The 26162-nt window shown below is 46.7% G+C and overlaps 2 protein-coding genes across 3 annotated transcripts; one reads left to right on the top strand and one right to left on the bottom strand.

The window, feature by feature from the left end:
• Positions 1–74: 74 nt before the first annotated feature.
• On the top strand, positions 75–17843 carry WDR82 (WD repeat domain 82). The gene is made up of 9 exons (XM_036390788.2): positions 75–459; positions 5232–5329; positions 8162–8228; positions 8418–8517; positions 11144–11260; positions 12007–12162; positions 12265–12334; positions 14106–14248; positions 14425–17843. Exons 1-9 carry the CDS (start codon positions 299–301, stop codon positions 14452–14454), a joined length of 942 nt encoding a protein of 313 aa, XP_036246681.1. The 5' UTR covers positions 75–298; the 3' UTR covers positions 14455–17843.
• A 742-nt stretch (positions 17844–18585) lies between these two features.
• On the bottom strand, positions 18586–26156 carry PPM1M (protein phosphatase, Mg2+/Mn2+ dependent 1M). 2 transcript variants are annotated; one of them, XM_036390786.2, is made up of 10 exons: positions 25920–26156; positions 24855–24978; positions 23983–24237; positions 23397–23509; positions 22351–22435; positions 21907–22025; positions 21435–21498; positions 20476–20583; positions 20125–20273; positions 18586–19862 (listed from the first exon to the last, which is right to left on the bottom strand). In XM_036390786.2, the coding sequence occupies exons 1-10, from the start codon at positions 26132–26134 to the stop codon at positions 19718–19720; spliced, it is 1377 nt and encodes a 458-aa protein (XP_036246679.1). In that variant the 5' UTR covers positions 26135–26156; the 3' UTR covers positions 18586–19717. The 2 variants fall into 2 exon arrangements, with proteins under 2 accessions (XP_036246679.1, XP_054371987.1); XM_054516012.1 differs by lacking the exon at positions 23983–24237 and having other exon boundaries at positions 25920–26154.
• Between the last annotated feature and the right edge of the window lie 6 nt (positions 26157–26162).

Below are 26162 nucleotides of genomic sequence, written 5' to 3'. Positions count from 1 at the left end.
CCGCCCTCGCCCGTCCCAGCAGCCTCCGCGCACGCCCCCTCAGCACTCCCCGTTCCCAGGGTGTCCCGCGCGGCCCCGCCGGAGCCGCAAGATGGCGGACACAATGAGGGGGAGCCGCCTCTCCGCGGCCTGACCGCGCCGAGCCCGCCGCCCTCCGCCGCCCCCGCGGCCCCTCGCCGTCCCTGACCGCCCCTCACCGCCCCGCCCCGCCCGGCCCGGCCGTTCCCGCCACCGCCCGGAGCCCCGCCCGGCTGCCCTCAGCGCCGCCGCCCTCGCTCGGTGCGGCCCGGCGGGCGGGATGAAGCTGACGGACAACGTGCTGCGGAGCTTCCGCGTGGCCAAGGTCTTCCGCGAGAACTCGGACAAGATCAACTGCTTCGACTTCAGCCCCAACGGCGAGACCGTCATTTCCAGCAGCGACGATGACTCCATCGTTCTCTATGACTGCCAGGAGGGCAAGTGAGTGGCGGGGCTGGGGCCGCGGCCTTCGGGGTCTGCGGAACGGGGATGCGAGGGGCCCTGGTGACTGCCCACGGTGGCCTTTGGGGACAAGGCTGTGCCCGCAGATCTGGCCGCTGAGCTTCAGCTTGAGCTTCTCTCCAGTTGTTTTTCAGCGTAGGCTTCTGAGTAGAATCCCAGCGGCAGGGATGGCAGCAGCGTGGGTTTGCCTGCTCTACGGGAGTACTTGTTATCTTGGTACGCTGGAGACAGTGATTATAATTTCCTAAGTGTAAGCGAAAGTTCACTTCTGTGAGAACTAAACAGTTGCTAAGCCTAAAGGGCTCAGTCTGGTCATATTTCCAGGTCTCGGCGTTGCTGCAGGTATGGAACTGACTTCTCGGTCCTCTCTGGGCTTAACTCTCGCTAATTAGTAGAGAAGTTGTTGTGAGCAATGTGCAGATGTGCCCTTTTAATGCCTCATTTGAGTGTAACTTCTTTGCTAAATGCTTTAAGCCTGAAGGTGTAGATAATGTGACTAAACTAAATTAAACCTATAAAAACCTGGTGGCATTTTCCGTACAACCCAGTTCCCAAGTGGTCTCTTGGATCGCTGCAGACAAACGTGGTCCTCTGTGTTTTGAATAATTTTTTCTAGTTGTGTCCTTATCTGTAAAACACCGTGATCTGTAAAACACCGTGTGATCTGCCTGTGTCTTCGAACGTTGTTTGGATGTAATCGATCGGAGTGTTGATTGATTTCTGTTACCTAAGGGTAATGAGTTGAGGGTGTGTTTCTGTTTCTCATTTAACTGTCCGGGTTTATCTTTCTTCTACCATTGATCACATGGTGCTCATCTTGATTTTCGGATAAACTCTCAGAAATCTGCAGAGCACTTGAGATCTGGTGCTCCTGTTCAGCAGATGGAAACCTACACCAAGGGCGTTTGTAGTCTGTGAGAGTTGGAACAATTTGAGCCAAATGGTGTCATTATGCCATTAAAATCTTTCTCTGTACTTTCTCACACTCTGTACAAGTGTGCATTTGTCTGCTTTAAATTCCTTCAGGTTTTAAATTTTATGTGTGCTTATTGGTGTAGACATGTAGTTCTGAGGTTGTTGGTTGTTCTTGGTTTTTTTGTAAAGCCAGGACTGGGAAGCATCACGTTCACACAGAACATGGAAGGAGAAGTGTGTGTATTAGAGGACAGGGAATAGAAAGGTCAGGGTAGTGCAGGAATGAAAAAAATGGCTTGGGAGTGTCAGGACAGAGATATGTCAGTGTTGTATACATTTTCTAGTAAGCTGGGTATTCCTAACCCTCCTGCTTTTCCAAGCAGGCCAAGACATCATACTTGCAGGGAGGAAAGATTGCCTCCTACATATTCTCTTGATTTGTGGCACACCTATTATATATTATTTTAGACTTCTGTGTAGTTTGATTGCTCTACATATTAATGTTGTTGGTGTTCCCCATCTGCTAGAATGAACTCTGCCATGAAAAGATTTAATTTTGATTTATGTAAGAACAGGTAACTCTATACATATGGATTGTGCCATGGATCGTATCCCAGATCTTAATTATATACAGTAGTAGCAGGGCTGAGTGATGTTAATGCAGATGGTATTGATTGCTCTTCCCCTTTCAAACCTGTAAAGAATAGTTGGATGGGTTGGGAGGCATTTGGCCCTTTCATTCCTATCTCCATCTAATCCTGATGTGCTTTATAGTCAGAAGGTTTGCTTTAATTAAGTTAAATGCAGATCAGTGGTCCTCTACTGCAGTGCTGCATGGCAATGAGAGTAGTTTCAAGGTAACTTCTGTGTCAGGATGCAGTTCTCTGGTGGTTATAAAATTTTAAAATTATTTGAAAGCTTCTCATGCACTATCAGCTGGCTTAAAAATGTAGCTGTCATTTTTAGGGGTAGCTAAGGATGCAGGACACACTTGTTCTCTAACCTATAAAGTTTTATTTTGAATTACTTTGTCACTCAAAATTCTTGTGAAGATGATATTTCAGGTCTCTGAGTGATCATTATTGTGGCAGTTTTAGGCTTGTAGTTGGTTTGTTTTTCCTTGTAAATCACAATTTCAAGAGCCTGGAAGTCTCACCTGCTTAGATATAATGGCCAGGAGGAAATGAAATGTCCTGCTTGCTGGGGTTCAATGTAGGATACCCTACTTCATCAAATGGCCTGAAAATTAATTCCTTTCCCTGTGTAAAAGGGGGAAAATCTGGTGTGTCCTCAGTTAATGAGCAGTTCTGCTGGCAGAATTAAAATGCAGCTGTTTGTACTTTAGGAGTATCCTTACCTAGTTTGCTTTGTTTTGCCACACCAAAATGAGTTGTTCAGCTCTATGAGAGTGTGCTCAACCCCATCTTGGTGAACTTCAGCTTGTGACAGTGTCAGGACAGTTGAAACAGTGCTGTGTAGCCAAGGGCTGACAGGACAAGATTATCTCCTTAGCATGTGTTGTTCTGGGCTTAGGCAACTGACAGGAGCATCCAATGATTTTGGTCTTGAGATTCCATTTCTGTTTCAAAGTTTGCAAACAACTAAATGGTTACTAAATTTTTAACCCATCCTGCATCACCAAATCCCTCCACAGCAGGCTGGCTCAGAAGCATAAGAGGCTCCCTGGAGTCTGTTTGGACTTGAGGAAGGATTGTGAGAACTTTTGTGTGTTGGGATGTACAGCAATCCCTGAGGCTGGGAACAGCCTGGCTGCACATCGGTGACCCTGCAGTGATAGAAAGGTTTACCTTGGACTCCTGCTTTACTGTGGTATTTGCTGGGCACACCCACATTCCTGGTCGTGGTGATGTTTTACCCACAGCAGCAGTGATTCAAACCAAGGCATGAATGATATTACAATCCTTGCCTGTGTTTTGTTTCATCTTTGTAGCAGATTTGTCTGAGATCTTGTATTTTTCCTTGTCAATATTGCTTTTTTTGTAGGTGGGCTACATAGATTGACCTTGACTTTGGAATTGTTTTAGTGACTGTGATTTGTTGTTAAAAAGTACTTAGTTTTCTTGTTTGTGTTTAAAATAGTTGACTGGTAACAGGTGTTGTGTGCAGTGACACACTTCTGTTTGTATCAGTTTACATAAAAACTTCACCTTTCATAGAACACTTTTTCCTTATTTTTGGTAAATATACTTTTGTCTGTCTGTTGATCTTTATTGTCTCTATGTTAATTTGTTCTAAATAGATCTTCTGAGGTTTAAACTTGTAATAGAAAAGTGAAAGCCAAACTCAGCATGGGAGAATATAATACATATAATATATTTTGAGATTGGGGTTTTTTTCTTGGTTTGTTGTTGGGTTTTATTCCCACCAGACTGGTCAACATCATGGGTGAGGTAACTTCAGAAAGCAGTGTGGGGAAGTATATCACACATAGTGTTAGCGTGTGTCAAAATTTAAATTAGGTGTGCTTTTTCAGTGTGTGGCATGTTTGGATCTGAAGAATGGTTTTAAAAACTGCTGGAGTTACTGGGGAAGAATCAGTTGAGATTTGGTCTGTGGTACAGGTGGTGTGTGGCTTTTCACTGCACTTGCTGTATTGGCTTTCCCTTCATGGGAACTTGTCCCCAGCAAATTTGTTTGAAGTCAAAGCCCTCTGGCTTCTGCTGTTTGAGAATTGATATTCAAGAATGAATGTCTGCTTTTGTTCTGATATGAAAAGTCTCCAACTTGTGCTCTTGTTTGGGTGTGTCAGGTTGAGGCTAATGAAGAAAGGAAAAAGCCCAGTGTAATATAAATACCTTGTCTGAGGTGTAGTCTGACAGACTTTTCTCTTGGCAGCAGTTTTGGTTTCGAGTGCTCCTGCTGTTTGTTTCGGTTCCCATGCTGTTTGTCTTTGGTTGTGTGGGTAAAATATTTTGTGGGCCTGTGTAATAACCAGAGTTATGAGTCTGGAATAAAAACAGCTCCCAGAAGAGATGGCATTTCTGGTGTTGATCAGTACCCTCATTGCTCCACTGCCCAGCTCTGAAACCTTTGTGCTGCCTCGGCTGGGGATGAAAGGGGAAGGAGGCTGGTGGAGACCTTGCACTGCTCAGACAGGCACCACTGCTGTGAGATACCCTTATTAGCCAGCTGCTTCCAAGCTTACTCTGCAGTTTGATTTTCTAGTACTGCAGTGCATTACCTGCTTACCAGACCCCCAGAAACCCAGTTCTGTAGGTTGTGTTTGCTCTCACTAATATTTTTCATTCTGTTTGCAAAATGTTAAATTTCTTTCCCTAAGATTGGATACAAGTATAATTCTGCAGTGGTTTGGAGAAGTCCCTATGTTACTCTGTCTGTTAGAGATGACTGGTATATAGATGTGTTTGGGTTAATACCCTGTGAACGAGACACTCTGTTCTGGGGTTTGAAGTTACAGAGAACAAAGACAAATTATACTCAATCTAAAATAAGCAGCAGATGAATGGGAGATTTGAATGGGCAAGGGCACAGTAAGGCAGTGCTGCTTGCTGTGCTCATTATGGTAGCTCCTCCTTTTTTTTTTTGCAATAGACATCATAGGAAAAGGACTTTTGGAGGAGACACATGCATTTAGCAGGTGTTGCAGAGACCACCTCAGGCCTAGGGAGAGTTTTGGAGAAACAACAAGATCCTTGTTTGAAAATAAAATACAAAAGCTTTTCTTTCTTTGTATAAAAACATCTGACTTCTTGAAACAATCGTGTAATGCCTCAGTGGGAACAGGCCTTGTTGATGTGAGTTTTGTTTTGAGATTTTTGTTGCAGAGTGCAATTATTTCTGCTTCCTCCTGACAGACCAAAGAGGACCCTGTACAGTAAGAAGTATGGAGTGGACCTCATCAGATACACACATGCTGCCAACACTGTTGTGTACAGCTCCAACAAAATAGATGGTAAGTGATCCACTGGAGTGGAGCATATTAATCTCCTTACACTGCATGTCTGGATAATTAGAGCTAAAGATTTGGGAAAAAGTTATAACAACTCTTCAGTGATGAGAACTCTGTCAGAGGAGGGAATTTTTGTCTAACACTCATGCACAGCTTGGTGCTAGTCCCTTGAGCTTCCTTACGTGTTTGTTCACTGCTGCAGTAACTGAGGGGTTAAACTTTGTTAGGGAGATGAAGCTCAGGTTCTTCATTGGGCTCTTCAGTTGGTGTTGGTGTCAGTGCTGTCATCAGCCTCTGCACCTTCATTTCTTACCTGAGTGAGGTGGAAGGAGCAGCTGGGCCCAGTGCCACAGCTCTGCCTGGTGCACACAGCTCAGCTGCAGAGGAGGGGAGGGCAGAGCTTCAGGCAGCTCAGCAGATCCCAGCCCAGCCTGGAGGAGGTCACAGAGCTCAGTCCTGCTTTTGTTCATCGTAGTCAATGTCTGAGAATTTTGCACTGGCCACGTCTCTTAGCACAGCACTTCACAAATGGATTTGAACACTCTACTTGTAGACTCATAATTTCTGTAGTAGAGGTTTTGGTTTGGTTTTTCCTTTACACAGATGAAACTGAACAGTAGAGGTGCTGGTGCCTTGTGATGTGTGCTGGGCTACTAAAGGAAATGCAAAGGCTGTGAATTTAGAGAAGATGGAAGTTAAGAGTTAAGAAGTTGGGTTAAACTAGAGCAAGCTGGGCCTGAAACTAGAGGAACAAGGAAGTCTCCACCAGAATTGGATTTAATGCTGTAAAAGGTTTAAAAGTGTCACAGGAAGCACATGCCTTTTTAGTCTGTTTCAGAACCTACTTATTTTTTAAATTATATTATTACTATATGTCACATTTTTAATTTGGCTGTTATTTAATTTACAATAAGTGATAATTAACAATCTAATGAAGCATTTTAATGCCATTTTGAATATTTTGTTTATAAGCACTGGTAAGCCTTAAGACTTAAGTCTTCTTGCTGCAGGGTAGCATTATGGTGAACACTTAATTAGAAGAAAAGAAAAAGAGACAATGTGAGAATGTTTGTTGCTGTTACAAATTGTAACCTTAATAAAACCAACAGTGTGTTCTGTAAGAGTCCAGGTACTCTGTAGTCCCTAATGCATGTGGTCATGGCAAGGTGCATTGTATTAACCTGTTTAGCAGGTATTGGGAGGGAAAATTACCTCAGGAACATTCTCTAGGAATGCTGGTGCTTGTTTGCAAGCTTTTTTCTGTTGAATGTTTTGTTGCTACCAATCTACTTGTGAAGATTTCCTCAAGACCTCTGGACTCAGCTCCTGTTGCCTGATTCCAGGCTGAGGTAGTAGTTTGTACAGTTTGAGGGTCTATGATACCACCCGGTACAGGAGATAACTGTACAGGCCACTGCCTTGCCTGGGACAGAGCCCTGCCAGCACTGAGCATCACAGAGGAGCACAATTGCCCAGTGCTTCTTTTTAGCAAAGCAGGATGGAATTCTGCATGGATACTTTGGGATCAGGTAATGACACTTCTTGCAGGAAAAACTAGAGATAAGCCCTAATAGCAACTTTGAAGCATGTTGGTTCTGTCCAATGTGGGATGTGACACTGGTGTTAGGGATTTATATTTTGGATAATCACCTCAGGTCACTTAGAGCTTTTCAGAACTGTCACCAGTACCACATTTCCAGTTCATCCAGTCAGCTTCGGTTTGCTTTTCAAATACTGAAAGGTGGTTTAGACCTCTGATCTCAGCTTGATGAGTAACCTCAGGCAACAATGAGAACTTGACAGTTTTTTCACAGACAGAAACTTTTGCTGAATGAGCCTTTCAAAACATTCTGAACACAGCCCCTCTGACTGTCAAAACACCCAGTTCATGTTGCATCCTCCTTGGCACATGTTCTTCTGAGTCAAAAGTAAAATGTCCTTGACCCTCAGCAGGACTGGTTGTTCCAGCAGTACAGAGTCTGCACATAAAGATTAAAAAGTGGCTTCTGTCTTGTAATAATTGTTTCCTCTTAGAAGGATTTCTTTTAATTTTGGGGAGGAAGTCTCAACAGCATGTTCCAGAATTGTGAGCTACTCTTGGTATGTTCACCTATACTCAGGATAAAATTGACACTTGAGAAATGTTGTGCTACTGCTCTCATCTATTCAATTTATGTTTAAGGGTGCTTGAAGTGCACTAAGCTTTAGACTACTCTGTCCTCTTCTTAGAGCTTAGTGCAGAGAAAGAGTGAAGTTGTTGATTGTCAGATTAAACAAAAAGAAGAGAGATTTGCTAATTTTTAATGATCTTATCCTGGCTTCAAAGTTACGGTTTTATCATTAGCTGAGTGCCAGAATTTGTACATTTCCTGTGTGTACTGCTTAGTTGGAGATTTGTTTGCTGAATGTGTATGTAGGAAAGAGAGCAATATTCATGCTGCAGAGCAATATGAAGTGGTATCAGCTCTGTAAATTTGATACTCTCCATTTCGTGAGAGCAATGGAATAAAACCTGCTGCTACTTACGTTTTAGCACCTTTGAAGTTGCCTTGCATAAATCACATGACAGTTATTTTTAAAATGTAACATGACTTCAGACTGTGGGAAGTATCTTTTCCTGTTGCCTAATTTTCAGTTCTGCTTAAGAACTGAGTTGGTTTATGTCTGTTTCTAACTTGATTCTCTTTCGAAGTCTTACTTGAAATTAAATTACCAGACTTAAGCACTGTGGTGAGATTACTATTGCTCTTGGGAGCAAGTTACTATGTGATCTCTTTCAGATAACCTTGGGCTGGTGGTATTTATAATAAAGCTTATGGTTTGTTTATGTTTCAGACACAATCCGATACCTCTCCCTGCATGACAACAAATACATTCGCTATTTCCCAGGGCACACAAAAAGGTGAGGTGTGGCTTGGGGACAGGCCAGGAGAAATTGAAATGAGAATGGTGATGGGCTTGAGTTCATTACACTTGGTTCATGCTGCTTTTGCTTAGTTCAGTTATGGGTTTTTACACAACTGTTGGGGTGGGTATTGCTGTATTCACTTCTTTGGCTTGTCTCTGATGCATGTGGGTTTCTGTATTGCAGGGTGGTTGCTCTTTCAATGTCTCCAGTGGATGATACTTTCATTTCTGGATCTCTGGATAAAACTATTCGTCTCTGGGATCTCCGCTCTCCAAATTGCCAGGTAAGTTATAAAATTCATATGCACAATATGTTGAATTTTCAGTTGGAAGAATAAAAAATGCACGTGTGTTTGTAACAAACTAAAACTACTGCCAGAAGTGTGTGCTGCTGATTTAGTGTTGACACGTTCCTGAAGGAGCCTGGGTCAGGAATCTCTGTGCAGTGTGTGTGTGTGCGTCACATTGTGTAACAGCACTTGCTCTCACCTGTGTCTCTGCTGGAGAGGCACTGGGGAGGGCAAGAAATAACACCCACAGCTGATGAAACAAGAGAAGGGCTGGGTGTCATCAGCTTGTTCATCAGGCTGCTACCTTATGCAGAGGGTGTTCTCTCAGAGTTGGCATCCCTCCTGTGTTGAGAATTCATCTTCTCTGAGTGTTTGTGTGTCTAAAATTAGTGCCTTGATGCAATTAAATTTGATGAAGAAACTGGTGATCTAAAGTAACACAGCAGCCATATGGTCTGCCACCTCCTTGCATCACCTCTGTTGTTGATCAGAACTGTTTGTGAGCAGGTTTGACTCGATAGCAAGACAGCAAAACTGTTTTTGTTTACTTATTTTTCTGAAATGCTTTACTCTTCTGAGTGGAAGCAGGCTTGTAAGAGTTGAGAAAAATACAAGAACTGGCAGTAGTGGCAGGAATGGAAGATTGGAAGTAGAATCTTTACCTTTAGTGGTGCTGAGTTGTTTTGTCCTGGTATCTGGGTACACAGTGGTGTGCTCTCATATTTCCCCATCTCTCTGGCACCGTTTTGCTTATGAGAGAGGGCTCCTTGCTTGTTCCAGATGATGGAAATGTAAATGAAAGAGAAAGAAAAAAGTTACATTTCTTACAAAATGTTTTTATCATTCTTCAAACCAAGCCTTTTCCTAATTTTTTCTTAATTCTGCTGTTTTTTGGGAGTATGCCTTTAACTCCAGTGTGTAGATTTCCCTTGGGATGAATCTCCATCTCCAAGCTGCTGCACATGAGACAGGGTTGTAAGTGCAGTAGCCATTCTGTGACTTATGCTAATGCCTGAACTTGTAAGAATGGTAAAACTGGGACTTATAACTGGAAGCTGCATCCAGCCAAGCTTGGGAAACAGGTGGAGGAAGTGTTACTTGTAGTTTTCAGTTGGTCCGTGAGATGGCAGCCATACCGCCTGGAAATATTCCCAGGAAGCCAGAGCTGGCCCACTCACCAGGGCCCTGAGCATTGGCTGAGCTCTCTGCCTCACCTTCAGAGACCACGGGGAAAACTGACCTATGAGGGAAAGAAGAGAAATAGTAAAATCTCCAGATTTACCTAAAGAAGAATGCAGAAAGAAATAAAAATGCAGAAACTTGTTAAATGTGTTATGGATTTAATCAAAGATGTGTTCTTGTTTATGTGCATACAGTTCATGCAAATGTTTGACTAACAAGCACAGACTGGTAGTCAGGATACAGAAGATTACATATTTTGTTGGCTTTTAATAAACTTCCTCAAGTGTTTTTTATGATGTGACTTAAGGAAAAGGTAACATTAAAAATAAGCACTGGTAGTAACCTATCAATTTTAATATGTGTGAAAAACGCCATTCACTTTTGTTAAAGTTTTAGAAGTTTAATAGTAATGAAAATAGTAATAAAAATTAGGACAATAAGAGACAATAAAAAGCAAAGAATTATGAATGTCCGGGTGCCTGGCACTCTGCCACAAAGCACACCTTGCTAACAAAGGATTACCCCTTAAAAGCAATAGCCTATTGCATATTCATATACCTCACACATGATTCAAACATTCCTTTAAACTAGGGTGTTTCTGCTTAATTTTGGCTGCCCTCCCCCATCCTGTAAATCAATCTTCTTGGTTCCTCCAAGTCTGAGCTTTCCCGATAAGGAGGCAATAATTCTTCTCTTGGGATCTTGGTGTCTGTTGCTGTTATCTCTATCCAGATAGGACAATGTGAAGAATTTCTTGATTATCTTTTCCATTCCTTGAGCTAGTTACAAAAAGTATTTTACATCACATAATTTCTATTTTAATATTATGCTATAGCTTAAAAACTATGTTTACCACACTGCTTAAAAGAGATTAATACAGCATAACTGTCCAACATAACACATAGTATTCATTTTAATATTTGTGAAGAGCCAATATTATAGTATGTAGCTGTAACATATGTAAGGTCTATTGGCTTGCAGCAGGTGTGAAGTTTCATTAAACAGGCATGTAAATCTCAGCAGTGATATTCCCTTGCTTTCAAAGTACTTTTTTTCCCTCTTGTGCAGCCATAAGTGGTGTAGAGCATTGCTGTTTATCCCAGCAGCAGTGTTTTGTGGTGCTGCCTGGTGTGGTTATTAACACAGCCATATAAGCCTCCCTTCTATGGGGACTTTTGGAGTGCATGACACCTTGAATGAGTTTTTTATTTGTTTTGGTGTAAACTTTCTCACTGAAGCAAATTGGAAGCCCTATATAATGACCTAAAGTTGAGAAAGCTGAGTTCTGAACCCTTGTAAAACCTCAGGATTTACAATTGAAATTAATTTGTTCCACCCCTAGTGTGCTGTCCTGCCCACAGCGGACTCAAAGGGCAGGTGGTAGAAATATAAGTAAGCATCAGTCTTGCAAAATAATTCTGGCTATTTCTATTTCTAGGGTTTAATGCATCTCCAAGGGAAGCCAGTGTGTTCTTTTGACCCAGAAGGGTTGATTTTTGCTGCTGGAGTCAATTCTGAAATGGTGAAGCTTTATGATCTCCGTTCTTTTGACAAGGTGAGGTACCCTGACTTCCCTTTTTACAGCTTTTATCTTGCAAGAAGTAATCTAAGCTCAGTGCTCAGAGGCTGGATTTGTGTACCTGAGCTTACTGTGTGGGTGCCTCCTTGGCATCCAGAAAGTTCTCAGTAAGCACACGTCATGCACAGAGGTACAAATCCTGAGGTACACTCTTAACCCATGCTAACTCTTGAACCTGCTCCAAACTGCAGTACAGGCTCTTTGTTGTGCAGTTTTGGCCTTTCTTTCCTTGCTGCTTATTCTGGAAGAACACTGGCAAAGATTGAGCCAGGACTGTCAGAAAGGATGGAAATTTCAAAGGAAACTGTACTGGTGTGGTCAGCTGAACTGAATAAACACTGAGCATAGTGGTGTCCATGGTTCTCAAAAGTCAGATGACGATTACACTGGCTCAAATTCTTTCTCTAACTTCATTTAGCAGCCTTGTTTGAAAGCCTGTTCCTACCTTAATTTAATTTGTGCTGTTGATTTTGGTAGAGTATGAAAGTGTTGGATTGAAACAGCCTAATGCGCTCTTTTTTTGTTTTGGAAACTAGATTCATATATTGAAACTTATACATGGAGAGACATGTTTGTCTTGACACTGTCTTTTGGTATCTTAGGGCTAAGGATTTTCTTTTAAAAAATCTGAGCTGTTTTCCTGCACTGAGGTTAAAAGCAGATTCTTGTTAACAGCAATTTGAACAAACAGTGTTCCTCAAGTTTCCCATTTTCTGTCTCAGGGGCCATTTGCTACGTTTAAGATGCAGTATGACCGAACGTGTGAGTGGACAGGCCTGAAGTTCAGCAATGATGGGAAACTCATCCTCATCTCCACCAACGGCGGCTTCATCCGGCTCATCGATGCCTTCAAAGGGGCTGTCTTGCACACGTTTGGGGTGAGCCTGCTGCCTCTGGTACTTGCTGGAAAACCTGCCCTTTGGTTGTGAGATTGCTGTGGACACACTCTCTACTACATATTCTTCTGTTTTGTACCATAGGGTTATAACAATAGTAAGGCTGTCACGCTGGAGGCATCATTCACACCAGACTCTCAGTTCATCATGATAGGTAAGATAATTCTTGGCAAGAATTTCAGTGCTCTGAAATTAGCCGTGTTATGTAGGGCTAAAGCTGTGTCTGTTGGGAAACAGAATGTATTTAAATAATACAATGCAGCTGTAAGCTTTCTTTGCACTGATGGTGTTCTGTTTTGTTAGATTGCTCAGTGTTCTCTAGACTGAAACATAAAAAAGCCTGCAAGAAGTCTTTTCTTCTTTTCCTACATATAAATGCTGTTCCAAAATAGATAAGAAACCAGGAAACTGTTGTAGTGTGGGAAAACTGGTCACAGGGTTTGTTAGTGGTCCTCTCCCTGTGGCTAGGATGCCCTCATGTGCTGCCTCACAGCATTTTGTGGCTGTATTGTGGCCATCCCGTTTCCTGATGACCAAAGCACATGTTTGTGCTTGGGAGTCTGGTCTTGTAGCTTGGTGCATTTGTACAGGTCTGTTCTCACTGGTGACATTCTGAGGCAGCTGCAGTTTGTTCATGTGGCTCTTGTAAACCCCCATGTCTGTGGAGCAAATTCTTAACCCTTAATAGAATCTGTAGGCATCAGTCTGGTGGCTCCCAGTGTATGATTCCCCTGGCCCTCTGCAAGATGGACTCCTGAGGGAAGCAGGTGGCAAAAATCAGCCTGAAACTCCTGTACAGGCTGGTGCTGCACCTTGGGCACCCCACAATGAGCACTTCAGTCACCTGCTGCCCAACAGGACCTTTGGACACAAGTCAGATGCGTCTGTGTGGTGCTTCCCCATCCTAGAACTTTATATTTTCTTCTTATTTCTGTGGCTGATATATCAAATATGTTTAACCTTGTGGTAATTTGATATCCAGATCCTCATTTTTCCTGTATGAGTGATGGTCTTGGCAAAACTCCCTTTCTTTTGTTCTGGCTGAGAACTTCCTGATTGCAGAGAAGACGGATGGGGGTTTTGTTTAGTTTGTCTCTGGAGAGCACTTTATTGCATATATTTACCTTCCTGTTGTGCTCTTCCAAATTAAAACAGTAGTAGAAATTCCAAACCACTTATTCCTGTTCAGTTTTTACATATGGTTACGTTGCAACTTGTGCTTCTTAATTTTTTTCCTGAAAGGCTACAGACAAATACAGAAGGAGAAGAAAATGCTTTGCATTTTTATTAGGAATCCTGTTTAAAATGAGTCTAAAGCAGAACTGAATTAAAAAATTCCAAGTTCTCAGCCTCGGAGTTTGAAAAATGTAATTTTATAGTGAAAAACTTGTTCCATTTTAGTAATGTGGAGAGTCGATATCTCCAGGGGAGCTTCTGATATTTGGCTTGGTGCATTGAAATCTGGTTCCCTTCCATGGTGAAAGCTTTGGCTTGATTCTCTGCCCGCTGAGTGAGACATTTAGCTGTGTCTGAACTGAGAACTTGTGTGAACAATGACTCTTTCCCCAGCACTTGGCCTCTGCACATTGGTGCAGGTTGGCCAGGGTCTCTCCTCCACAGCTGGAGGTGTCAGGTCTCCTTTCTTTCTGGGTGGCAGTAGTTAACATCTTTGCCTGAATAGTGTTGCCCTGTTGCATAGTTGAGTCTCTGCAGTGCAAGGATACAAACCTGCCATTTGGATACGGGTGTTTCAATTCTATGATGTTTTGTACCTGCCCTTGTGGCATTTGGAGAGCTCTAAAGGTTGTATTATAAAGTTGAGACCTGCCTGTTCCTAAAGTTCTGACAGAAAAAAATGTTCTTCCTTTCCTCTGCTGACATCTCCAGTGCATCTTGCATATCTTGTTTTCCACTTGTACCTTCAGGTTCAGAGGATGGGAAGATTCATGTTTGGAATGGAGAAAGTGGGATGAAGGTGGCTGTCCTAGATGGAAAACACACAGGTCCTATAACCTGTCTGCAGTTCAATCCAAAATTCATGACTTTTGCTAGTGCATGTTCCAATATGGTAAGGAAATGGGCTTTAACTTCCTCTGAGCTCCATGAGGTGCTGACCCTTCCAGAGATGAATCTGAGAAGGCTCAGTGCCTCTCATGTGTGCTTGCAGAAGGTGGCAGCTCCTACAGGATGCTGTAGGAGAGATTTGTGTTCTGCTATGAAAATGTTTTCTTTCCTCCTCTCTAGGCCTTCTGGTTGCCAACTATCGACGACTAATTCCTGCGCTGTGGCCGCTGTGGGATGGCTCCATGCTGCTAACAGCAGCACAGCATTGCAAGCATAGTTCTGGAATTGCCTCCATCTCCTAGACTGTGTTCCTGTTCCTGCGTATTTTCCATGTCTTACCTTTATCTACAGCATTCCGTTGGGAGGACTGCTCCTCTTGCCTCCTGGCACGCTCCAGAAGCAGTATGCTACAAGTTCTTACCTTCCATGGCCAGCAGGCTTTAGCCTAAGATGGAACTGACACAGTGTCATTTCTTAGAGCCCTGAAGTCTGTTTTATCTACAAAATGTTTGTGGCATTTTTTAAAGCTGTAATTATGTGTTTTCCTGCTGTAAATGCACAAGGCTATTGATGTTCCAATGTGGAGCGTGCAGTTCCTTTCCATAAGTGCATGTTTTTAACATCTGGGATCTCTGGTTTCACTGCAGTCCACAGATGCAAATACTTCTGTGCCAAATGTGAACACTGACAGTTTTCAACGGCAGATGCTGGATTCTCTTGCAGTGGAACATGCACCAGAAGTGTGGGTAGCTGTGAATGTACCTCATACATCTTGTCATCCTTTTTTTTGGCAATTTAGCGTGCAACTGCACAGGTTTCATCCACTGTCAGAGATTGCCAAAGCAACCCTGCTGTTTGCTGTGTCAACATCCTGGAGGTGCAGACAGCACTGCTGAGGTCCAGCCAGTGTCCCGAGCAATAAAGGAGTCTGTCAGCAGAAGATGGAGAAACCACACTGAGACTGAAAGCACAGTCTGCCTGTGTATCTTCCTTATGTACCATCTTGGCTGATCTTACTTGTAAATATCATGGGGTGGGTGGGCAGTGGGAATGGGCCATATTTTTTTACTTTTAGATATAAAAGAATATGATGTGGGCCAGTAATGTGAGGTGTCTAGGCTGTTTACTTTCACCGATGCAGTTTTCTGCCCCTGGTTTGTAAATAAGCTCCATGAAATGCATCCCACAGCAAGCTTAAACTGGTATCCCTTTGTTGGTAAAACTGATGTGGGTAGGCCATCACACAGTTTGGCACTGGTCTGCAGGTTTTTGGTGATAGCTCCAAAAGAGCAGTGCATCCTTTGTCAGATGGTGTCTTCAGAGATGAATTTTAAAAATCTTAGGCATGACTGTGCTGACTCTGCTGTGGCCCTGCTCCAAGGAATGCCCCTGCAAAGTGATGGGGAGGGACATGCTCTCCTGCCTCAGGGGCTTGTAGCACTGAAAAGCTGGCTGGTCTTCAAGCCCAGTTCCAGGGTTTTTTTCCTGAAATGCTGCTTCAATGGAATGCATTCACCAGCAAGCTGGGACAGGCCTGGCAAAAATGTAGTGTTCACTATATTCTTGCCTTTCCAAACACACTTGGGGTTGTGCTTGGGAAGTCTGTTCTTTCCCTTGCCCAGTCACATGTGCTTCCCTGCTCATAAATATGAAAAGCTGGCAAGGTGACAAGGCAGTAACAGGCGTGTTCTCTCTGCTCTCCAGGGCCACTCCATCCTGGCAAACCATGCTGGAGCGTTTTCCTTAGGTCAGTTTCCTGATGTTCCCCTGTTACAGCGAAGTTCATCTCAGCTGTATACGGTTCACATCATGACTCCCTGGAAAAGTAAATGCCTTGTAGAACAGCTGTTTCTGTTTTGCTGTTTCTTGCCTTTGTTTTGTCCCCTCCCAGTCCTTGCCCAGGGAAAGGTGCTGTGCTAAGAGCTGGGGACAGGCACTGAGCATTTCTGTGCTGCTGGTTCGGTTCAGGTTGCAGCACTTGGCTGTGGCAGTGCAGGAGCCCTGCCCACAAGGGGCAGGCTTACACCTGAGGTGCTCCGTCTGTGCTGCGGTTGTGGCTCTGCTGCTGCCAGCTGCCACACGGGGTATTTCTAACCACAGGTCTGCAGTGGGAGTTGGCCATCCTCCAGCAGGGTGATGGATGCTTTCCCTCTGCCACACAGGCCTGCTGCTGGAGATGCAGATGAGAGCTTCCTGCCACCCCTCTCCTGTGCTGTCCCACTGTTGCCTATAAATAAAACTGCCCTGTGCAAAGGGAGGTGGTTTTCTTGGGCCTCAGTCACTTTAACTCAGCAGTGTTGCATTTCAGGGTGTTAGGTGCTATTTTACCTTCGTTGGTATTTGCAGTGCTTTGTAAAATACAGATATTTGGGGTTTCTAGTGTGTTTTAACAGTCAAACTTCAGCGTCCAGTAGTAAATAATCTTTGAGGTTTTTCAAGTCTTTTGCCTGAGGAAGTGAACATATAGCCTCTGGCCATATTCCTTGTTACTTTTGACAGGGAAGCATTTGAAAGTCTTTTATTCTATAAAAGCTCTTTGTTAATGTGGTTTTGAGCGCTTGTCTAGAGGTTGTTGTTCAGCTCTCTTCTGCTTGCAGTGTTGTAAAACATGGTGTGTTGTGGCATGGAATGTTGAAGGAAAAGGGAACCAGAGGAGTGGTTTAGGAGGATGCACACACAAGCACATCAGTGGCTTTCTGGAGTGAAGAGGGATGTTCAGGCTCATGCAGTAGTTCTCCATTCAGGGTGGCAGCTGAGCCCACTGCCACCCATGGAGACAGAGACATCCCTGTTGATGTAGCATGGAGTGCTTTCCATCTGGCTTTAAAAGAGGGGAGTGTGCCAAGTGTTGTCAGGGAACATGAGGATTGTGTGTTTCAGACAGTTGGACGGGAAAGGTGAATAAGCTTTTAGCATTCAGCTTCTTCGTGCTTCTCTAGGAGTCCCAGGGCTTCAATTCCTGTGTTCTTTAGGGCTGCCAGCTAATGAGAAGCAGATCTGATGAAAAACAGCCTTCCCAGGTCTGACAGAGTGGCCAAGCAGCAAACAGCATTCCCCCTCCAAATCTGACATGTAAATCCTCCCCATGTTCTTTGGGATGAATTAACGACCTCTCTTCAGAACAAGGGGGAAATGAGACTCAAGAGCCCACCTCAAAGTAAGCAGTGTGGTGGCTGAGCACATCTGCCTGGGCTGTAGGAGATTTCAGGTGTAATTCTCCAAGTCAGTCTTGAAAGATTTTTATTCCTTTATTGAAGCTCCCAGGTCCTGGATTTGTGCCCCCATCCCTTTGTGCTTTGGAGGGTGCAGGAGCAATTGAGTGACAAATTTGGAAGCAGCAGGGTATCTTTTTCCAATGCCTCTTGGCTATTTTAGCACTTTAAGAGACTTCACCTTGGTTTTGGGTCAGGGGCAGGAATCTGGTGAGCCTTTCACAAACTGGTCTCTGTGGTCGTGAGCTGCTCTAGGGAGTTGGACTCCTCGGTGGTATCTGCCAGTGAGTGTAAATACATAAACTCAAATTATGCTTTGTCACAAAATACTACCTATGTGGAGAATTCAATGTTGTGGCTGTGACCAATAAATATTTTGTAGAGAGACCACTTGAGTGCTCTAAATTCTGCGTTTGTCCAGTGTGATACAACTTGCTGGTTTCTTAGAGGGGGAATGTTAAACTCACCCATTTTTTAAAATCTCCCTTTATTTTGCAGAGTCAGCAATTCTGTATTGGAAATTGTGGTTCTTTGAAGGTACCCCTCCATAAATTGCCCATTTTAAGAGGGTTTTTTTTGCCTATGAATGTATCAGGATAGGGAAGCCTTGTGACAACTACTTATGGAGCTATGGTGCCCTAGGTAAAGAGGTGTTCACAGCAAAGCAGCCTGTGGTCTGAGCTCTTTCTCAGCAAGGTGAGAAAATAACTGTCTGAATTTGGGTGACAGGAATCTTGGGTAATTACAGTTAATGCATATAAATGTGTTACAGCTACTGAAGGGAGAACAGCAGCCAGTGTCATTACCATGGGTGAATCCTCATGTGCATTGTTTTCAGGTCAAAGTTAAGAGGATGGAAGCAGAAAAATGTTTTTTTTATTCTACCCCTTGCCTAAACTATAAGCAGATAACTAAGAAGGCTGCCCCATTCCTGGGGGGAGTTTCCTCCGACTGCTGCAAATAATCTTTCAACACCAAGCCCTTGCAGCAGTTCTGGTAAGGGGATGCTTCTGGTGACAAGCAAAGACAAATTAAAAGCACAAATTCCCCAGTGATTTTCTGAGGCTGTTTTCCTCCAGCTCAGATCTATGTAAAACCCCTGGCAGGAATAACACCACAGTAAGATGCATGGGGAAAAAAACAAAGTACTTTTATTTGGACTTTCATCCTTGCAGAACTTAAACACACACTGGGGTTTGGCTGCTTCTCTAGGAATCCTGGAACCTGTGTAATGAATAATGTAAACCAAAGTGGGGACTTGGGGAGATGGGAACCTTGTCCAGACCTGAATTTGCCTGGCTAACAAACAGGTTGGGAAGCAGATCCTCAGAGTTTGAGACAACTCTGGCATGTCTGCTGCACTGTGTTTCTGCTGGAATAAGTGCTTGAAATTCAGCACTGCAGATAGATTGCAACAAACCGGTTTTATTTTACTTGGAGCTCTTCTACTGAATCAGCTGATGCACTGAACACCTTGGTTCTCATCAGTGCTGCTGCTACAAAACCTGCTTTGCTATCAGAAATGACCTGAATAGAGAAAGTGTCAGCAAGTGTGGATTAAGGTTTGTTAGCAATCTAACACGCTTCAGTGTCCTTCAATAAGAGTAAGGCACATATCTTTGCACAGGAAGCTTCTGTACACCAGGGTGAAGCTTCGCCTGGCTCCATCCTCTGGGTTTGAGGTGCTGCCTACAAATGGCAACTGTCTCAAGAGCTCTGGGCTACTGCTCCAGCATTCCCATGCCACAGGCACAGCTGTGCCCAGTGCCGTCTTGGCAGCAGCTCCCAGGTTTTCAGCACATCTCACATTACAGCAAATGGATACGAGAGATGCTTTAGCTTATGCATCCAGTTCAGCTTAGTTCAAGTCTGATTAAAAGCCAGCTCTTCAGACTGGCTGGATCTCAATTGATCCTTATTGTTCAATATTAAAAAAGGGAGAGGGATCAGTAGAAATATGGATTTGAGTGTCACTGTACCGCAAAGATCTTAGGAAAAGTGCCCTTTGGTGTGCATGGCCCTCTTTGCAGGTTCTCCTTGGTCCAGCAATGAGAAAAGGGAGTGATTTATTGCCCACTGTGCTTCTCTTGCATGTTGTTAAGGAGCTAATCTTGTTCATCCTGTCCAAGTGCTGGCTGTGCATTTCAGGTCCCACTGCAAATGGTTTTGCTGGAAGAGCAGCTGAAGTCCCTCAGTCTCAGGCTGATGCAGAATGGCACCAGAGTAAGGGAACACAGAGATGCTGTGTATCATCCTGACAGTCAGTCCTCTTCCCTGTTGTGTAGTGGGATGACAAATACAGAGATGTCATCATAGGATGCCTCGTGGCTGTCATCCAGCATCCACTGGTGGCCTCTCTTCTTTCCCCTTGCCCTGCATACCAAGCACTTGGCCAGTTCTGAAAACCTGTGGGTAGGAAAATGCAAGGGCTAATATAGCAACTATTCCTCTTAAGTACAGCATTGAGATGTGGCTTTTTTTAACAAGGTTTTTTAAGATACCAGCTTTGTAATTGTTACTTTAGGATGGGAACAGAGTAGTAGGCAGTTTCCAAAGTCACAGAAAAGAGTGGTCATGCCAGAGCTGACCTGGAAGCAGTGGGATCTCAGCCTGGTTTAGGTCTGACCAGGTTCTTTGGAAGGGAAAACAAAGGCAAAGCTGGTATTACCTTTGAGGATCTGTCCTGTTTTCTGCAAGGAAGCTTCTGGCCACATGGGCCACCTCATCGTTGCACAGAACATCCCAAAGGCCGTCAGTTGCCATGATGAGGACATCGTCTTCCTTAATGTCATGCAGAGCAAAGTCAAATACATTCACCTGGAAAGCAGGGCAGTAAATCTGTGACAATTCCTGCAATGTAACAGAGGAGTCAGGGAGATGAGACTGCCCCTGAGAGATGACACACTGGGACCAGGGTGCTTGGAGAAATGCTAAGACCTGCCAAGTCTTTAAAAGGTGCATCCTTCAGAGGAGCAGCTTGTTTAATTCCACCCTGCAATTCCCACGTGCTGTGACTGACCTTAGGAATGCAGGAGAGGAAGGGTTTGACTTCAATGTTGGTGTCAATGACCTTGAGCTGATGATCCCCCAGGCCTCGAGAGACAGCCAGAGTGCCCAGCAGGCGAGCCTGGCCCCAAACAAAGCAAAACAGGATTGAAATGTCAGGGTGTGGGGCCTTTCAAGGCTGGTGTGTGGCTTGTCTTGACTGATCTATGTGTTGCTTTAGGACCTTCCTCCAACCATCACCCAGAATAGCCTCTGGAGACTTTGGAGATGGAGGAGTGATCAGAAGCAATGTCCTGATGGGAGTGTGGAAGCAGCCTGACTGTGAATGGCTCCATGTGGCCCAGGGTGTGCTCTGGAGTTAGTACATGTGCTCTGGGTAATGCTGCAGACCTCAGGAGGCCCATGGTGGCATCTGCTCTTGGTTTGACGTGGCAAGAAAGACAGTTGGGCTGGTTTGGGGGTGTCTGTTTGTCCTGACAAAGGACGTTCTGCACTGACTCGGTAAAGGAGGTGGCACATGGGTGGTAGTTCTGGGAGAGGTGATGGGACTTCCTGCAGGCAGATGCTGGATGGGTGCAGTCACTGCTTCTCCCTACCCCCCTCCCTCCCTCCCCAGGCTCATTGCTCAGCCTCTCCTTGAGGAGGACAGTTTGTGGGAAAGGCACTAGAGCTAAAGGAGACAGTCCCAAGTGGGAATTGATGAAGTTCTCATCTGAATGGAGTTCTGTATGCAAGCCCTCAGGGCTGCTCTCTGCTCTGCTGTACTCTAGAGGAGGGAGCTCCAGCGGGCTCTGGGTTACACCAGCCAGGCAGCAAAGGAAGCTGCTGTACCCAGGCTGTGGGACTGTGCTGTGCTGGACACAGAGCTCCAGGTTTGCTCTAGTGCCCCAGAGTGTGACATGAGTGACAGGGACACTGAGGACACCCAGAAGACTTGCCTGTGCCTTCCCAGTGTGTAAAGCATTAAGCTACCTGCTTCCCATGACCATGGACAAGAGGATACTTGAGGTCAGCCTTCTCCACCGTCTTGTACCCCCTGGAACAGAGAATTCACTGTTGATTTGGTATTTGTCTGACATCATAGTACAACCCAGCCAGAGCATTTTGACTCTGATTGACTCTTGTGGTGTCCCCATGCACAGGCAGCTCACTGAGGATGGGGCAAGGTGATCCTCACTCTCCCCTTCCTCCCCAGCTTGTACCTGCACCAGCCTGGAACTGTCTGCACCAGCCCCATGCCCATGGATGCCAGAAGGACCATTCTGTTTTCTAACCACCCTGCCAGGGTCCTGGTCCTTTGGAGGGAGCTGCTCACAGCATCCTCCCCTACCATCGTGCTGCTGCTCTCACTGGCAGGATGTGGCCCTTGTCCCCTCACTTCCCCATGGGTGTGAGCAGGTAAAGCTGCCCTGTGCTGCAGCCCTGCAGGGCAGAAGGGACTCACCAGCCCTCCATGAAGTAATCCCGGTACAGGACTTTGTGGCCCACATCATCTCCCTTCAGCCTCCGTGGAAACTCAAAGCGGGTGAATTCACCATCCAGGAGCTTGGGGAAAAGGAAAGCCTGGAGGAGGGAATGGAGGGCTGAGCATGGACAGGTTCTGCTTCAGTGCAGTAGGGCAGCAGAGCTGCTTCTGCCTCAGGACTGGCACTCCCAGCAGCAGAAGGAGACCAGAATTGGGAAGCACATTCCAATGAAGACATGAACATCTCCTATACCAAAGACTGTTGGCTGAATTTCTACCCCAGCCCTCCCTGGCTCGTTCCAGCTGACATTATGGCCACACAGTGGCCTTCAAGGAAAGCTGGAGGTCCTCTGGCCACAAGCCCTCTCTGGCCCAGTGGGATGCTTCAGCTGGATTGTCTGATGTGTGGAAGGAGTCACTCACCAAGTGCTGGATTCGCTGCCTCTCTGACTCGGGGGTGAACTCGCTGCTCATGGGCACAATGCTGTCCTTCAGGACAAGAATTGCCCTACAAGGGGGAAGAGGCAAAGCTCAGCTGTGCCAGACAATAGCTGTGCACCCAAACCTGTTAAAAAATGCCACTGTATTTCAAATAACTCCATTGTAATTGCACTGCTGCAGCAGAGAACTGTGCTTGCCTGGTTTGACAGTGGTCGAGCTCACTGTTAGAGGAATGGGGAGGCCACAGCCAAGTGAGGGAAATCAGCCTTCACTTTGAAACACCTGCCAGGCTGAGTGGGCTGCTGCATTACCACCCCAAGGCTGTGTCTGGGCAGCTTTAGTCCCTTGAAATCCCCAAACTGTTTCAGAAGGCATGAGAGCACCTTTCTTCTAACAGGTCCCGTGCCAGGCAGGAGGGGGATGGCTGGGCTGCACATTTACTGTCTGTAGGATTAAATCAGAGCTGTGCTTTAACCTGGCAGCTAAACACCACACAGCAACTCACTCATTCCCCCACTCCCAGTGGGATGGGGCAGGTAACTGGGAAAAAGGAAAATAAAATCTGTGAGTTGAGAGAAGGAAAGTTTATTAGGACAGGAACGGAGGGAAAATCGTGAGAAAATAATTAGAATATAGAAAACAACAGTTACACAGTGCAGTTGCTCACCACCTTCTGACTGATGCCCAGCCACTTCCCCAGCAGTGGCCCCAGGCCACCTTTCCCCTCAGTTCACACACTGAGCATGGTGCTGTGTGGTCTGGAACATTCCTTGGGGTCAGCTGTCCTAGCTGTGTCCCCTCCCAGCTTCTTGTGCCCCCAAACCTCCTTGCTGGTGGGGTGAGAAGCTGAAAAGTGCCTGACTCTGAGCAGGTGCTGAGCAGTGCTTGCACAACTCAAACATCACTGGGTTTTCAACAGTGTTCTCTAGAACTCTGTCCCAGCTGAAACCAGGACAGAAAGATGCTGGAAACCTTGCTTAACTCCCAGCTCTCACCCCCAGAAACTTCCCCCTTTTATTATGACTCACCTGCTGTCCCCAGCATTGGCCACATACAGCTTTCCCTGGAAATAAAGTGCAGCCAGAGCAGTGCAACCTCCTGTCTGGTTTGTAGCTTCCATCTCCTGGCCAATGACTTCATCCTGTTGGTTTCAACAAGTTTGGAGACTGGTGTGATCTGGGCTGCTGCTTTCTACACAGTCTCATCCCTCCCAGCAGAAATCCAGAACCAAAACTGATGTGGATGGGCCACAAGAAGCCAGCAAAGTAACAGGCAATGTTGCTTGTGTACAGCCTACACAGCTGCTGCTCCTGGATTATGGATGCTTTAGGAGGGTGATGGGGAGAGCTCAGCCTTGTGCTGTATGAGTGTGACAACAGCCATCTGCCTGCCCTACAGAATTGCTCAGAGCTGCTGCAGCTTTGCTCTTGGTCAGCACTGCCAACACACAACTCTGACACAGGCCCTGGGCTCTGACCCAATGTGATCTCAGCACATTTAAAGGTTTGGCCCAATGTTGCAGCCTACTCAGCAGAATTGCAGACCCTGCCCTTCCAGGGCTCAGGGAGGGTCAGGCTGTGGCCAGCAGGACTGGTGCCCTGCATGGGTACTCACACATTCCTGGAAGGCATTCTCCAGGGCTCCCACCACCAGGTCTGCTGCATGGATGTGCTTCTCCTCCACGAACTGGGGGTCACTGTCACAAACACAGCGCCCGCTGAGGTGCATGGGGGGCTGGGCCTCGGTGATGCCTCCCACAACCTCCTCCAGCTTCTGCTTGATGCAGTAGTGCAGATAGTTGGAGGCGATGATGGCAGCATCTGGGCCACCATGGCCATCAAACAGCGCCCAGTAGTGACCAGTCAGGAACTGCCGTGAGGAACAGGGACAAGACAGGGGCTGAAGGGGTTGTACAGATGGCAGGCTCAGAGCCAGGATGCCACTGCATGTGTTTTGTCTGACTTTTCCACCCCAGCTTCCCTTCCCTGCCACTGGTAAATCTCCTCAAACTCAAGTGATGCCCACATGTTGCTCTGCCCACCGCATCATCTCAGATCTGAGCATCTGGATTTGCACCACACCCCTCACGTGCTGTATTAGGGGAGATGGGGCCATTTCACCAGATGTGCAGCAGAGGCTGGTGAGAGCATCCTGTGTGCCCAGCTCATGCTGCTGCCCAAGACACACTGCCCAAGACACACTGGCCCTTGAAAGCACAGGGAGGACAGGAAAGGTGAGGGCACCAAGGGCTTGATGACCTCAAATGCTGCAATTCATGGCTCATGGAAGCAGAAATGGCATTTACAGACAAAGCTATGTATTTGCCAGCCAGAGGGTACACAGATCTCCTAAATACACCCAAGGAAGGGTTTCAGCACGTGGGCATGTAGGACTGATGGAGCAATCCCGTGTTTCCTGAACCTGCACCCTTGGGTGGCAGCAAGAGGCTGGCAGCAGGGTGAGCACAGCCTGCCTGGGGGCAATACCTGTGTGGAGCACAGGATCAGCCATTCCTCATCCTCCTCCAGGCCTGGCTCTCTCCTCCGGACAGAGATCTGACAGCAGGCTGCCTGGTCCTCATTGAACTCCGACTTCTCGGCGTTGATAACCCTGCAAACACTCCAGGTAAGGTGTGGGGACACACTGCACCTCTGCTGCTCCCAGCCAGCTGTGCTGGCTGCTCTGCAGCCCCTGCAAACAGCTGCACCTTGCCCCTCCTTTCCAGCCCCATGCTCCCTTTTCAAACTCAAGGATCTCTGTGCTGATGACGAAATAGTGAGTCATTTATGTGCAGCAGGGGAAAGCCCAGCTGGGGACACAGAGACCTGCACCCTGGCCTCAGGCAGCCCTCGTCAGCAGCCCACACCGTGCCATTTCCTTGTTGACACAGTGCATTGCAGAACCACCACCCTTGCTTTTCCTTCCAGCCTCGGTAATGTTTGTCCCTGGATGGGAGCGGGCTCTCCTTGCATTTCACGCTGTGCCATCCCAGCACCGTGGGGGCACGACGTGATCTGACCAGGACGTGGGGACAGCTCCTGTCTGATCCATCCTTCTGCCATTTAAAACAGCAAACCAAGAGATTTTTAAAATCGTGGTCATCCCCTTCCTTCGTTTTAAAGACACTTTGCCAAGAGCGGTGCTGCTCTCGGGGCTGCCCCGGCCGCTTGTCCCAGCGCTGGAGCCGGCACTGGCTGGCAGGGGTGGTCAGGGCTGTCCCCGCCGGCCCCGGCAGGGACGGAGAGGGGCCGGAGCATTCACCGCCACGCCACACCTGCTCTGGGGCACAAAGCCGCTCTCTCCTGGCCCGCAGATGCTGCAGGAGGGCGAGCAGGGCCTGCGGGCGGCCCCTCCGGCCCGGGGCGGCTGCAGCCGAGGGCGCAGCCAGGGCAGATGGGGAGCGACCGCCCCGGGCACCCCGCCAGGAGCCCCCCAAGCCTCCGCCCCCTCCACACCCCTAAACCTGCACCATTCCCCGGTACCGGCCCCGGCAGCGCCCCTCGCCCGCCCGGAGCCCCTCCCGGAGCGGCGCCGCTGCCGGCTGCACTCACTCGGCGTATCCCGCGCCCCAGGGCAGCGGCCGCTCGGGCGCGGCGCCGCGCACGGCCCGCCCGCCCCGCGGGGCCTCCTCGCCGCCGCCGGGCACGAACTTGGGCCGGCGGTAGCGCAGGGCGGGGGGCGGCGGGCCCGGGCCCGGTGCCGGGGCTCCGCCGGGGCGCTCCGCGGGGCCGCCCCGCCGCCAGCGCCGCAGCCACTCGCCCGACATGGCGGGGCAGGTGCGGCTCCTCCCGGCC

The sequence above is a fragment of the Molothrus ater genome, chromosome 11 (genome assembly GCF_012460135.2).
Source record: "Molothrus ater isolate BHLD 08-10-18 breed brown headed cowbird chromosome 11, BPBGC_Mater_1.1, whole genome shotgun sequence".
NCBI lineage: Eukaryota > Metazoa > Chordata > Aves > Passeriformes > Icteridae > Molothrus > Molothrus ater.
Note: the sequence above shows the minus strand (reverse complement) of the source record. Positions and strands in the feature narration are given on the sequence as shown.

What these genes read in the sequence shown, in the direction of transcription:
- WDR82 (XM_036390788.2), top strand. Translation starts at nt 299, where the DNA reads ATGAAGCTGACGGACAACGTGCTGCGGAGCTTCCGCGTGGCCAAGGTC. An exon ending in TCCGCTCTCCAAATTGCCAG is followed by an intron (nt 8,518 to 11,143) that starts GTAAGTTATAAA and finishes TTCTATTTCTAG; the next exon opens with GGTTTAATGCATCTCCAAGG. An exon ending in CTGTCTTGCACACGTTTGGG is followed by an intron (nt 12,163 to 12,264) that starts GTGAGCCTGCTG and finishes TTTGTACCATAG; the next exon opens with GGTTATAACAATAGTAAGGC.
- PPM1M (XM_036390786.2), bottom strand. Translation starts at nt 26,134, where the DNA reads ATGTCGGGCGAGTGGCTGCGGCGCTGGCGGCGGGGCGGCCCCGCGGAG. An exon ending in TCCATGGTCATGGGAAGCAG is followed by an intron (nt 20,584 to 21,434) that starts GTAGCTTAATGC and finishes GTTTGGGGCCAG; the next exon opens with GCTCGCCTGCTGGGCACTCT. An exon ending in AACAGGACAGATCCTCAAAG is followed by an intron (nt 19,863 to 20,124) that starts GTAATACCAGCT and finishes TCCTACCCACAG; the next exon opens with GTTTTCAGAACTGGCCAAGT.